Source organism: Gavia stellata, chromosome 2, assembly GCF_030936135.1.
Source record: "Gavia stellata isolate bGavSte3 chromosome 2, bGavSte3.hap2, whole genome shotgun sequence".
Lineage (NCBI taxonomy): Eukaryota > Metazoa > Chordata > Aves > Gaviiformes > Gaviidae > Gavia > Gavia stellata.
The window spans coordinates 22,052,376-22,066,191 of record NC_082595.1 but is presented as its reverse complement, the minus strand read 5'-3'; the positions used below and the strand labels follow the sequence as shown (position 1 = coordinate 22,066,191).

At 35.6% G+C, this 13,816-nt stretch overlaps 1 protein-coding gene across 3 annotated transcripts in view; it reads right to left on the bottom strand.

The window, feature by feature from the left end:
- The window catches only part of STRN (striatin), a 67,737-nt gene that overhangs the window by 20,191 nt on the left and 33,730 nt on the right, over nucleotides 1-13,816 (bottom strand). For 2 of the 3 annotated variants that reach the window (XM_059835888.1, XM_059835889.1), the window contains exons 6-7: nucleotides 7,318-7,453; nucleotides 5,290-5,425 (exon numbers count right to left, since the gene is read on the bottom strand). In XM_059835888.1, the coding sequence (XP_059691871.1) occupies nucleotides 5,290-5,425; nucleotides 7,318-7,453 (272 nt within the window). Of the gene's footprint in view, nucleotides 1-1,333; nucleotides 1,445-5,289; nucleotides 5,426-7,317; nucleotides 7,454-13,816 lie in introns of all 3 variants that reach the window. The other variant, XM_059835887.1, reaches the window with a different exon arrangement.

The window sequence follows — 13,816 nt, the reverse complement described above, 5'->3', positions numbered from 1 at the left end:
AATCAATTTCACTGAAGTCATATATTGGTATGCCCTCTCTATCTTAACTATAAAGAAATTTAGAATTAATTTTGTGAAACATGAACACTTTAGTTAGCTGGCTCAGCTTCTTTTCAGACTTTCAATTATTTTTCAAGAAACTTAAATGATTCCAAAAATGACAAAAATATCACTTGAGAAATTTAAAGTATGGTAATGATTTACTTTTTTACATAAAAAAGGAGGTTTAGTTTGTGTATTTGATAGGACAATTTCAGCAACATAACCAACTGCTGAGCAGCAGCTTATCACAGTATCAATACAAAAAGTAACAAAACAAGTCAGCCTCAATGATGCAAGGATCTGACACGTTTTGCATCATTATGCATGTCTCTCTGGAAGTGAGAATTTCCTTGGTATTCATAAGCATCTTCCCACAAAGGGAGAAACATCCCTCACATTTCTCACTGGGCTACATGCAATATTCTTAATTTACATCATTCACGCATGAATTCTCAATATGGCTAGATGTTTGAAAGACAGCTGTGAATACAGTGTTTCATTTTAAACACTTCATCTGAGTTCAAAAACTTTTAAGGCTTACTTATCAAAAAACATTGATACAAAACAGATTTGTATTTCAAGAAATGTAACAAAAATATAATACAGGGCTAGAAACCGTATTTCAGATACTGATCACAGTTTTTTGTTTGGATAACAATATCCAACATTTTTAGAGGCTAGTCCCACAGGTGTGAAAGTCAATAAATAAATCCTGTGATTTACAAATAAACCGATGGTTAGAGTTGCTTCCTATTTCGAGCCCTGCATAACAAATTATGATGACAGCATGACTTTCATGTTGTGAATGTTAAATATAAACAGGGGTAGAAATTAACCTGTTTTCTCCCTTTGTCATCTAATAGGATACTCAAGACAGTTTCTGTTTTGGTTTTTTTTATTTACATACCAGACTTTAACTCTTCCTGTGAAACTGGCATGTTTCCAGATAAGAAAGGGTTCTGAAGTCTTCTATATTAAAGTGTGAACTATTAAACCAATGCCTTTTACAATTTAAGCTTCTGAATAACAAAAGTATAATCCATACTCAAAGCAAGAATTTTTAATTAATCCAACACCTGGTTGGAAGAACTTATATCTACTCCAACTATTTATCAGGTAACTTGATTGACTGTCATTAATTTCAACCCCTGAGAACTGGTGAACAGGAAAGCAGTCAGGAGCAGCAAAGTAAAAGAGTAAGTTATTTTAGGAAAACATTGAAAGAGAGATAGAATTAAGGGTGTGAAAGATGTGGGATTTATGATTTTAAGGTGCAATGTTTTCCACTTACTCTTAACCCCCTTTTTCCCCTTGCGCTCCTTTTTGTATTGTTCCTTGAGTTTGGTTATTACTCCCTGGTCGACATTCCAAGCTTCAGGCATGAGACACTGGTCTTCCTTTTCTAAACAAAGTGAAACAAATGAAACATCCTTTTTCAATAATGTCACCAAGTGATCTCCACTGAAGGAGGTAACAGCTGCTGTCAATGGCATTTGTCTTTTATTTTAAACAGACAGAAATAGCATCAAGCTTGTGAAAGCTGTAAAACTGCTATTCACATTCCACTTTATTTGCTCAGAATTTTCTTAACAAAAAATTGAGATGAAATTTCACATGCCTAATTTCTATAACCAAGCACACAGCTGTTCATAAATGTAAACAACATTTACTTTATAATAAATCAGGACATATTTTTCAGCTTTTTCTTTCCTCTGGGGAAAGAATTACTATATCTAGAAGCAGCAGCTATGTTACTGGTCAACATAACTTTACTACTCAGATGTTGCATCACTGCATTTCAAATTCTCATTTCATTGTCTTTGTGCTGTGTTGTCATTTACACAAAGCAGAAGCACATTTAAATCATTTTGGAATATAGTATACATGTCACCAAGGTTTGAGTAACATCTTAATGCACTAAAGCCATGAAATTTCACAAAAAGGGGAAGGCCTGAGTTATTAGTCTTTGAAAAAATACACAGAACATTTCAATATGCCTAATAAGAAAAAAATCCCCACTTTTTTTTTTTTAAAACCATCTCTCTCAAATTGCTTCCCCTGTGACATGATACAGAGAAGTATTCTTCCAATAGTATGGTATTTGGAGATTTCGAACAAAACGTGTGACATGAGTTCAAACCTCCAAGTCATCTTTTCCATATATGGAAAGACTGTACTGAGGCAGCTTAGAAAAATAACTTGTGAGAGGAGGGAAGTAGTACAGCTTTTCCTCACATATATTCATTTTCATGATCATTACAGCTACAAAGTTTTTTTAAATGCATTATCTTTTTGCTTTGTTTTCCTCATTAAAATCTCAACCTTATTATTTAAAAATTAATTCCCTTCAGACCAAGTTTGCTTTGTACATCAATAAACTCTACTAGACCTTTTAAAATACAAACAATAATAAACTTATCCTCAGACAGGGTATTTAATACCCGCAGAAAGGGTATTAAAAGTCTGTAGAGGGAACACAACACTATCAACCACAACCTAAAAGAGTGACTATGATTGGACAGAAGATACAAAACCAGACATGGGTTATTATGGGGACTGACTTGTTAGAAATTAACTATGCTGAAAAAGACCTAGGGATCCTCCATCAACAACAAACTGAACACGAGTCAGCAGGATACTCTTACAGCTAAGGCAATCAACCATATCCTGGGCTGTATTAACAAGAATGTAGCTAGCAGGGTGAGGGAAGTGATTACTCTCTCTGTTTGGCACTTGTGAGACCACACCTTGAGTACTGCATCCAGTATAACGTTTCTTATACTGGGAAACCTTGTAAGTATAATGCTAAGTACTTAGTATTGACATAGTATAGCAAGTCCAGGGGAGCCACTAAGATGGTTAAGGCAGCTGGAGCACGTGAGCTACAAGGAGGGGCTGAGACTACTGTGAGTGTTCAGCTATGGCAAAAGAGGCATCTTAGTGCTGCCTACAACTACCTAAGGTGTAGAGAAGACAGAGACAGACTCTGCTCAGACTTGCATCACAGAAGGACAAAAATACTTTTTACCATGAGAACAGTCAAATACCAGAATACTGCCCCTGAGAGTTTATGGGAATTCCTTTCTTGGAAGATATTCAAAACTTGACCAGAAGGCGGCCAGAGTAACCTGCTGCAAATGGACCTGAGCAGGAGGTTGGACGGGATGATCTCTCACTCCTTTGAACCCTCCAGTCACGATCCTATACTCATGAGTGACAGATTAATTCAAGACCCAAAGTCTTGAGGCATTAGTCTTTTTGCAGCAGCTATGAAAATAGAGAGGTATTAATAAGCCGAAGAAAGACTCTAAAAAAGATGGTCTGTGGACTAAGTCATGTCCTCTTAATACACATGCCCAGCTAAGTACCACTACTGATCAAAAATTGCATGAAGAACTCAAAAAAATATATGAGAAAATCACGCTTGAGAGAAACAAGTATGTATTCTTTCTGGGACCAGGTTATAAGTTTTAATCATGCTTTTCCTCCATGGCTAGACAAGATTTTTTGCTCTACTCCAACAAAAACTTTAAATGGATTTATATTAGATTGTATTGTTGCCAGGAAAATAGATAATAAATTAATTTTCTACAGACTGTCCCAGGATACTTCCTGCATGTTCCACCGGTTCTGTTCAACTTCACAAGTGGATCCTGAACTACTACTGTGCAAGTACTTTATAGTTTAAAAATTACCTGAATGCTTCCAAGGACCTTTCAAGTTAAAAGGGTTCAACAGATTACTGCAACTAATCAGTAATGTTTGGGATACAAAATGAAGCAAGGACTTCCTCTGTTTGCTTCTATTCTCGCTACACAACATCACTCTTCTACGCTACATCTAACAGTTTCACTTAAATCAAATTAACCTAAGTGATTCATAATGGCAGTTCCTTGAAGAAGGTTATTCTTATATACGCTTACTATAAAAGACACAGATTGTGAAACAAGTAATTGAAAAACCTGAATGTCTATAACTCAAAAAACCCCTTAATAATTCTAGAAATGGAACTACTGCTTTCCATGACAATTTATTTTTAATGTTAGACTTTTGCTCATTTGTACTCAGCTGTCATCAATGGAAGTAAAAATAAACCAGAAGTGTGAATTTGAGAACAAAAAAGCTCCTGTTGACATGCCAACTTTTTGGTGATACAAGCAATAGCTACACTTATCAAGCATAAACGGATAAAATTTTAATATTAAAGAGAAGTAGCAGAACAACCTAATAAAAATATTTTTCGTAAAGAGTAACATTCCTAAATTTATTTGGTGAACAGAATACTGACTGCTGTACCTAACAATATTGAAACACATCCTCTTAAGCAGAGAGACTACACCACACTGAACAATAATTTGGAGTCCAGCCAGGAGTTGGACATGGCTTCAGTGAAATACTGCATCTCGGAGCTGTTAGCTCACGTGAGAGCCACAGCTACCATAGCTTATTTGTCTGTCAAGGTTTCAATTCCATTATAAAGCTCAATTATTTCCCATTCATCTTCCATAGCTCCCTCTGTGTCCATTTATGCTTAAGATTTTCCAGAGCACCTTAAGGAGGAAACAACTCCCCATCAAGATATTTAATCAGTTCTCTTCCTTCTTCCCTTCCCTATGCAGTGAGTTTATGTGGAATAATTATGTCAAGGTAAAGTGGATGCTGACATTCTGGGTTGCAGGGCATGAACCTCAAAGGACAGAGAACAGTTTATGAAATTTCTCTCTATGACTAGGGAGCTTAAAGATACATTCTCCTGATAAATTATAAAAGACAATTTGAGCAACTGAATAGTTCATATTGCTCAAATTGCTAACACACAATAAGAGTACAATTAATTCAGCCTTTATGGCTCACATTACTCTCTGTATCAAAGTGAGAGAAAGCAAAGACGACAAAATAACTTTTACGTCGTAATTGTAAAACATAGCTTTATCAGAGCCCTTCGTTAGCATGGGTCACTGGAAAAACACATTGAAATTCCACCCATAACATTCAAACTCTATCTGCCTTATTATTAAAGGAAAAAGACAACGACCAGAAGCGTAAACCTTGAAGAATCCTTACATTAAAGCAGTATACAGAAGAATGAGAATATTATGTCAAGAGGATTTTAGTCTGCCAATTATTTACTGTAGGAATACTCAAAAGGTGTTGTGATCGTGATAGATCTCAATCAACAAATCACTCACAATATATTCTTAGCATAATTTTTTTTTTCTCCAGGTACAATCCATTAAATTTCCTTACCCCACTCTGTTCCATCTCCTGAACTTCTCGATTCCCCATCACCTTCATCTGAGGTAACCAAAAAGTCAAACTCCTTCAAAGCTTCTTCTGTATCTCTGTCTTCACTGCTGTCAGATAGCACTCTTTTCCTTACAATCTGAAAGGTCCGGAAGGAGAGAAAAAAGCTGAATTAAGTTACACACACATCTTTATACCAAGCAGTACTGTCTTGTCTTCTATGTAAAATCCTAACAGGAAGTTGAAGAAGCAGCAGAAAAGTATACATTAATAAGCAAATCTGGAACAAGCATATAGACTTTGTTCAAAGTCAAAATGAAATTTGTCTGTAGATCTTTCTTCCTATAACTGCCAATAATCAATCACTTGATAATGAATCTACAATGACCTAGACCACTACTATTTTTTTAATTCCAGAAAAGTACAAACTTTCTCTTAATACAGATTTTTTAAAAAAACACACAAAACCCACAGACAAAAATCGCAGAATGCTGTAGAAAGGACTTCAGCAAAACCAAACTCACTCTGCTTCTCTGAAAATAGCCTTTTTAACTCTCACCTCTGAAATCACTCTACACGTGGACCAAAAGACAAGTCTAGAAAAAAAACCAACACAACTGACAAGAGCCAATTTGCTTAGATTTGGCAAAAATCATTCCATCCTCAATACTTCCTCAGATATTACTGTTACTTAAACACGGTACTTTCATGTTTAAACTGCACTTCCCTTTCAAATTCAAAAGCAAATTTGGTAAAAAAAAATTACCAAATTTTGGTAAAAGAAAAAATACATGTTTTAATGAAGGACCTCATTGTATGCTTTCTGCAATAAATTTACTTTTCCATCAATAATCAAAATGGACTAGATGCTTTACAGTTACTTGACTAACAGATAAGCTGATGCCATGATACATGAAATCTGTAGCATAAATTTTACTTCTACAGAAAAAGAAAAATTACATTCATCACAATACTTTAACTTGGAACCTCGCTAAGGGTCAGTCTGAAAAGACTTCAATACATAGGCCAACATCCCATAGTTCATGAGGATGAATGACTGTTTCCCCTAAATACAATGAACCAATTTCAAAATCTGAAGCAATTCTAAACTTCAAGCTTCATTCCTTCAGCAAGCTTACTGAACATACTGTTATTACAGATGATTTTACAGAAGAGTCAAGACATTAATTCATAGCCCATGGATGACGGGAACAAGCTTACAAAGATCCTCTTTAAGAACTCCTTAGAACTGATCTTTTTTTAAGTGTTCATTCTTAAAACTGATCATAGAAACAATCACATCTATCATAACTCTTACCTGCTTCAATTGTTAGGAAACAACTCATTGAATAAATATTCATTTTGAAAAGAGGATAAAATTGAGTACTGACTGTATGTGTGTATTTTATGTGATCATATGACCAAATCATATAGCAAAGTATAGATCATGAGGGAGTTTCAGGTATTTGACTGAATAAACAAACAAAAAAGTTTATAACTGGAAAAACTCTAACGTGGTTAATAAACTACTTCTTCCTTCCACAAGCTATTTAAAGAGAAATGTAGTATTTCAGTTCTGTACTGTACAAGGATAAATGTCTACAAGTCATTTTAAATATCTATACATTTACATAAATATTCAAGAAACAATGCATTTTTGACATGCAACATTACAAATAATACCTTCAAACTAAGCTGAAAATGGTAAAAAAGGACATCTGCTACCTTAAAAATTGTATTCAATATATATCAAAAATACTAGGCAGCATGGAATAGTAGAAAGACAATTTAAAAATTTTAATCTGTCACCACAAACTTAAAGCACTAAAGATGGCAAAGCTTAACTTGTATGCACAAACTCAGAAATGCTTATATGATTCCTCTTATGCACACATGCTTGGACAGACCATCATAAAGATGCATTAATGATTTGCACGTGTACATACACAGTCATATAGTTTGCATATAGGCATCTCATTAATCTCACTTTTTCTGTTCTTCGTAACTTTTTCAATTATTTTTTCCACTCACTGTTGCGGTATCAATGATTGTTTTCTCTCTTCCTTCAATATCTTCTTCATCTTCTTCATCACTAAAGTCTGCAGCTGCATTTTCAAGAAACTTGAAGGTCTCTAGCAGAGAGGCAGAGTCAGTCAATTCAGGTTTCCTAAACAACAACAACCACCACCATCATGAGTCAAAAGAAATCATAACAAAGTCACTTTTGCAATTACCAGTCTGTTCTGTATTATGATGTCCAACAACACATGAGACTAGAATAAGCCTACAGGTAAAAATGTTTGCACATTAAAAAAAAATAAATATCATCCATAAACTATCTTATTAGAACCAACAATTATTCTTCATCCAGCTGCAATTACCAGGACAGATGCTTCAAATTTTTTATTTGAAAAGCATTTTAAAGCAATGTTCGTCTGATATGTGCCCAAAAGCAACATCAATACTGATACAGCATCACTGAAAGCCTCAGCAACAAAGATATGAGTTACAGCTACTAAGCTGGTCTCCCACATGTCTATCAGGGTAGAAGAAAACTTCGCTGCTGCAAAGTTCCTTACCTTGCTGAGAAACATCAAACTCTAGATCTATCATTCATTAACCTTTGAGACATGGTAAATTTGCCACTATAAAACAATGTAATGGGAAAATATCATTGATGACTAAATAATGTTTACGTAGATGTTATCATTAAACAAATAAGGAAACGGATGAAGATTGGATAAAACTACGACTGCACAGGCTCAAATTCAGGCAGTACCTCAAAACAGGAAGCACAAGGGTTGTCATATTAACGACTGAAGAGGAAGAATCCAAGAAGCGGGACTCTAACCATTATTAAAACTGTGTTGAAAGTACAATTAAAGCAATCCTAAAATTAACAACAGGTACCATGTTTCCTATGCAGAAGACGCACTTCTCCATCAGTCCCTCAAAGATAAAGTGGTGAAAAAATAATTATTCAGTTTGAATTGTAATGATTACTTCCAGTAAAACCTTGTACATTCTTTATATGACTTTACAGCAGTAAAGACAAGCTTTATTGTTTTCTTACCTTTAATCAGTAGTCTGTTTTTCACAGTTCATCACTAAATGCACGTCATCTTGATTTTCACAACCACTGAAACAGTAGAAGTCTCTCTCTCTTTTCAGAATGATAGCTCTAAATTGTCTTATACAGTCACCCTTACTACCAGCAAGTGCCTTGCTAATGCCACATTTTGTTTCTGCTATGACCCATTTCAAAAGGTTCAATCAACTAACAAGCCTATATAGTAAGGCCTTTTAAACTCCCTGAAGTGTAAACACCTGATTATCCGTCCATCACCCACTTAGTCCAGTGTTTCTTCGTAACACTTTTCAAAGGTTTATTACAGGAAACATCCAAGGGCAAAAGCTCTGATGTGTAATAAGGCGTGATAAGCAGCACACTTCCTTCTTTACGCAGTCTCTGCTCAAGCAGTTCTATGCTTACATGACAACAATTAGCAGGAGTGGCTTCTTCATAGCCCCAATATGTCTGCATCTCATTAAGACAATTTGATACTCCACCCTTTTTTCATTTACTCATCTTTACGGCCCAAAAATACCAATAAAGATTTCACTTGCCATTAGAAATTCCACATACACAGCACCATAATATACCATGATGTACAGTAAGTTCTCATGGTCACTGGTTTTACTGAGACTATTCCTTCCCTTTTCCCATATCTTATCTTAGATAAGAACAATCTCAAACATGCTTCCAATTTACCTTGCTTCCTGCAGTATTTTGACCCTCTTGTTTCTACGACAAACCTGAAAGCACTCTGTAATATTTTTCTTTTTCCTTAAGTAATCACTACACTTTGGCAGACTATAATACCTGAATAATCTGTCATAATAATGTACATTTTCATAGAAATCCTATTGTACTGTTATTTTGCTGTTTCCAACACACAAATCTTGCTAAGAAAAAATTTGTAATGTGCTTCACTTGACTAACTTCCTGTTTTTAATCAAATTTGGTGTGTCCTGGTCAACTTTTAGTGGACTAAATCATCCGACCACAATTGTATTTCTGTTTTTTCCTCTGTATTTTGCAGTGTAAAAATCTGCCATGTAAAAACATCATGACTGCTGATCTACATTACTGTAGCACGTCTGATATTTGCTAAACAGCAATGTATGAACTAATACCAAACACAGAATATAAAATTTTAATCAACAGAACTTGTTGTTAAGAGACAGATATCCTTCTACAGGTACACGTATTTGCAGTAATTCATACCTAGATTTGGTTCTGCGCTTGTTTGATCTTAAATCAGGCCTTCTCACACTGAAGTTCACAGTGACGACCGAAAGAGAAGGTTATATCTTTTTTAAGTAACTGGTCTGAATTCAACTATCATATTAATTATTACGTACTTTAGTGGGCAGGATATATACATAATTGTATATTTCCATTTACACAGGGGGGTAAAAGGCAACTCGTGCATTGGAAAACACAGTAGTTTATCATGTATTTCAAAACTCCTGCACGGTACAAAAATGTACAAAGTCAGCATAGTACTACAGAAAATTGTGCTAAGGCACAACTTCCAAGAAAGAATTCATAAGAACCAAAAAAAGAAAACAGAAGTGACATAATATTTAAACTATTTAAATGTTCTACAGGGAAAAGAATCTTCAAGCTGACAGACAGGTTGATTGGGTATGTTGTACCCCAATACACTTTAGCAGTCAAACCAAAAGTAACTCAATAATTTAGCTATTTTTCATTCAGCTATTTTTAATCCTTTAGCAGCACATAAACATAATGCATTTTAGACATTACTGGCAGCATGAACACTTAGGAATACTGTAAAATATACTGATGAAAATGTCTAGCCTTAGCTAATTTATGTTATGTACTTTGATGGCAATTTGAAGCTTGCTTGTCTCATTATTTTCTATCTGTTTAGTTTTGTTTCTCTTATGGGGTCATTCACAAAGCAACATAAAAAAGCAGAAGTGGCAAAAACATAATCAGAGATAGGGTAGTATAATAAATTACTTTAAATTCCACCTTAGAAAAAGGAACATAATTCAACATTTCCAGGGCTTTTGTAGTCTAGAATACTTTTTAAAAAATTAATGAATGAAAACAATAGAATGGAGCTCCATGGGCAGGGACTGATACATGAACTGTATTATTACAGGCATGAGTGATGCAAAACTATGGCAAGGTTCAGGACCTGTTGCAAATAAAGGGAGACCAAAAAATCCAAAAAGGTCTCATAAAGGACAATTCCTCTTCACTGGACTGTCCTGGATCAAAACGTATGTAAGGGAGAATATAATTTTAAAAGTGCAAGAACTTAGGTGTTGCTTTTTCCTTCTTCCCCAGCCATACTGTCTGAAGAAAAACTGCTGGGGAAGAACAAGCCAGAAACCCCAGACAGCAAGAGCAGCTACAGAAGCTGCCAAAGCAGAGAGCATGGAGCAAACAGATTTTGGCAGGACTTCGTTGACCCTGTGCTCCTCAGCTGCTTGTTCTGAATCTCTGCTCCTTCCCACTGCTCCTTCCTCAATCGTACTCTGCAACAGCACCCTTGCTGTACTTCTCCCCAGCACCTAACCTGCCTTCCTTGAGGGTTTCATCCCAGTTGACTTACCACTTCCTAACCAAACCTAAAAAAACCCCAAACCCACCTTTAACCAAAATAACATCGTCTATCAGACACTGTTAACTCTGTGCATTACATGTTCCTCTCCAGTAGCCTTATCCAAATAGACAGGAAAGTCTTCGGGGCAGACAGACTACCAGCTACTCGTGTCTGCACAGTACAACAGGACTAACTGCTTGTCACAAGCATAACAAGAACAGTAAGTACTGCCAGAAAGTAAAGTATAGCTACACTAATACTGCTGGGTTTTCCATCTTACTACTAATGGATGGGCAGTGTGCAGATTTTGTGAATATTACTCTTCACACAGGGAACTTCTGATCCCCAAAGACAAGACACTTTTTGCTATTTAAAACACAAAATTCTTGTCACAAATGAGCTGGTAACGGAAGTACTTGCCTCCCTTAAAGCAACATAAACCTGAAATCACATGAATATTTTTCTCCTCAGGAGAAGTTGCCAGAACTTTCTGCAGCTGTGACTGCCCTGAAAATCTCATCCCAACTTGTATTTTACAGGCTGTTCAATTATTCAGATTTGTCTTAACCCCTTGGTCCCTTTAAGACAAAAAATAATAATAATGTCTTCCCATAAAATCTAAGACATATGATTTGTGGATATTCCACATGTACTATTTAAAGCAAGTGTGGCTCTAGCTGAGCCTCAGCGGGCCATACAGCCAACTCTTCATTTTCTGCCATACAGTCAGATGGCTCAAGACAATTATTTTGTGTAAAAATCCAGTTGGCCTTGACATTGAAATATTAGCAGATTTACAAAATGTATAGTGTTCAATTGGCTCTCAACATGTAACATTCAGGATCTTAACATAAATCCTGTTTCTTACTGAGTAAAAATAGAAACCATAACCTATAGGAAAGGTGAAGTTGTTATGTGGAAACTAAAACAGCACATTGATGGTACCTTTCCTGTTCCCAGCATGATCCAGAATGTTTCATATTGCAAAGTCAAGTTTAACTTAGACTAAAGCCACATTAGAGATGTATTTTCTTTGTAACCAACACATTCAATATTTCTATCATTACCTTCTCCTTTGTTGATAACAACTCTTGGGAGTCTGTGGTCACGTCCAGGGAGACTCTCATAAAATTCTCCCGTGAACTGCCCAACCACGAGACCATTAACTGCCTCAGTCCTACTCACTCCCCCAAAGGAAGAAGTAGAGGGGTTTTTTGTTTGTTTGTTTTATCCAAGACATACACAAGTTATCTTAAATAAAACCAGATTTTATTGATAAATTCAGAACCAGGAAGAAATACCACAGTAAAGTTAAGTAAACACAAGTTCAGCTTAGGCTGAGAAATGTTTCTGGGGTCCTGTACAGGAAAAAGCCTGTTATGACCCAGCATTCAAAGAGCTATTCTAGCATACTCTTTCTTGAGCCATTTTCATTTCTGCTATCAAAACGTGCTACTGCAAGGCCATAAGTTTTATTAATTCCCCATAGAGTTTAGTTATTTCATGTTCTAACACAGTCTTTTCAAGGTGGCTAGTTGAGTTCTTTCAAACTGGGCGCAAAAAAAATAAATGCATGCAAATTCAAATTTATTGCTTTCTATGAGGACTATCTAAGAATAGTTTGTTAAATCTTCAATACTATGCAAAATCTTTCACAGAAAATATCAAACTAATGATTTATAAAATTATGGAACACTTACAATCATCAAAATTTACACACAAGGAACACAGGGCAGGCTAGACAGTCTGTCACAACCTTTGAAACCTCCTATGAATTCACACCACACACAATCCAAGAAGCAGTGCAATACATACTGCAACTGGTAAGCAACACTTACAAAATGGTTTCGATGTAAATTGGAATCGTGAAAGAACGCCATTTACAACGGAAAAGCCACTTCTCTTGCCAAATCTAGTCAGATAACTATAATATGTCAAATAAACAAGCTTTTTAAAGAATAAAAATAAAAAATAAACACAATGTTTGAAGAACTGAAGTAACTTTTATAAGTTATTTCTCCATTCACCTCCCCTCTCTTTGCTTCTCTCTCCCACAGCACAACTTCTCTGTCTCTTTCTCCCCATTCCTTCTATACCATGAGTCTTATGTGACATTTCCATCCCTCAAACCCTTAAGCCATAGCTCTGTGCCAATGAAATGAAAAGAGTGGTCCATTGGTATTACTTTCTTCACACAAAACCGCAGTTTATCTTTTTTTTTCTGCTTTAATGCATCTGCTGAAAGTGTCCAGGTCTGGCCTAAAACAGGTATCTCTGAAATGCCTGTTAGGTCACTGCAAGATGGAGGCAGGGACAAACAGGAAAAAGGTGGAAGAAGCCACCAGTAAAGGGAACAAGGCAAATAGATTTTGGATTTTTTTCTTTTTGTAATTCAATATTTTAGTCTTGCATACTATTTTTGAAATCTTTTTCATGGCAGATGTTACCTCAGGTTGTTAAATTCAGATATATTTTCCCAAATAAACCATTTTATAAGCTAGTCAACACACAACATTCATCAGTCAGTATGCGGCATTTTCATTACATGGGTCAGTGTTAATTGGATTTAGAGATGCAAAAGAGTTATTCAAGGCCTTCTAGTATAGAAAGACATTCATTCACTGAAGTGTCAGTTGGAATGATTTGGTGTACATCAGAAAGATAAGGTCTTCAAAACGTTCAGTTTTAATCTTTGAAAAGGTCTTTGGATTTGCTCTCAAATGTTGAGGTTTGATGCCTTTTTGCTCAAGTAAAGTATAGGCAGTGGAAGCCATATGCAGTTCAATAGAAAAAAAAAGGGCAGTAGATCAGTTTCAGGAAGAGACTGATATATCATTTGGGATCATTTTTCTTTGAAAAGTTTCTATTGGCTATTTAAACATAGT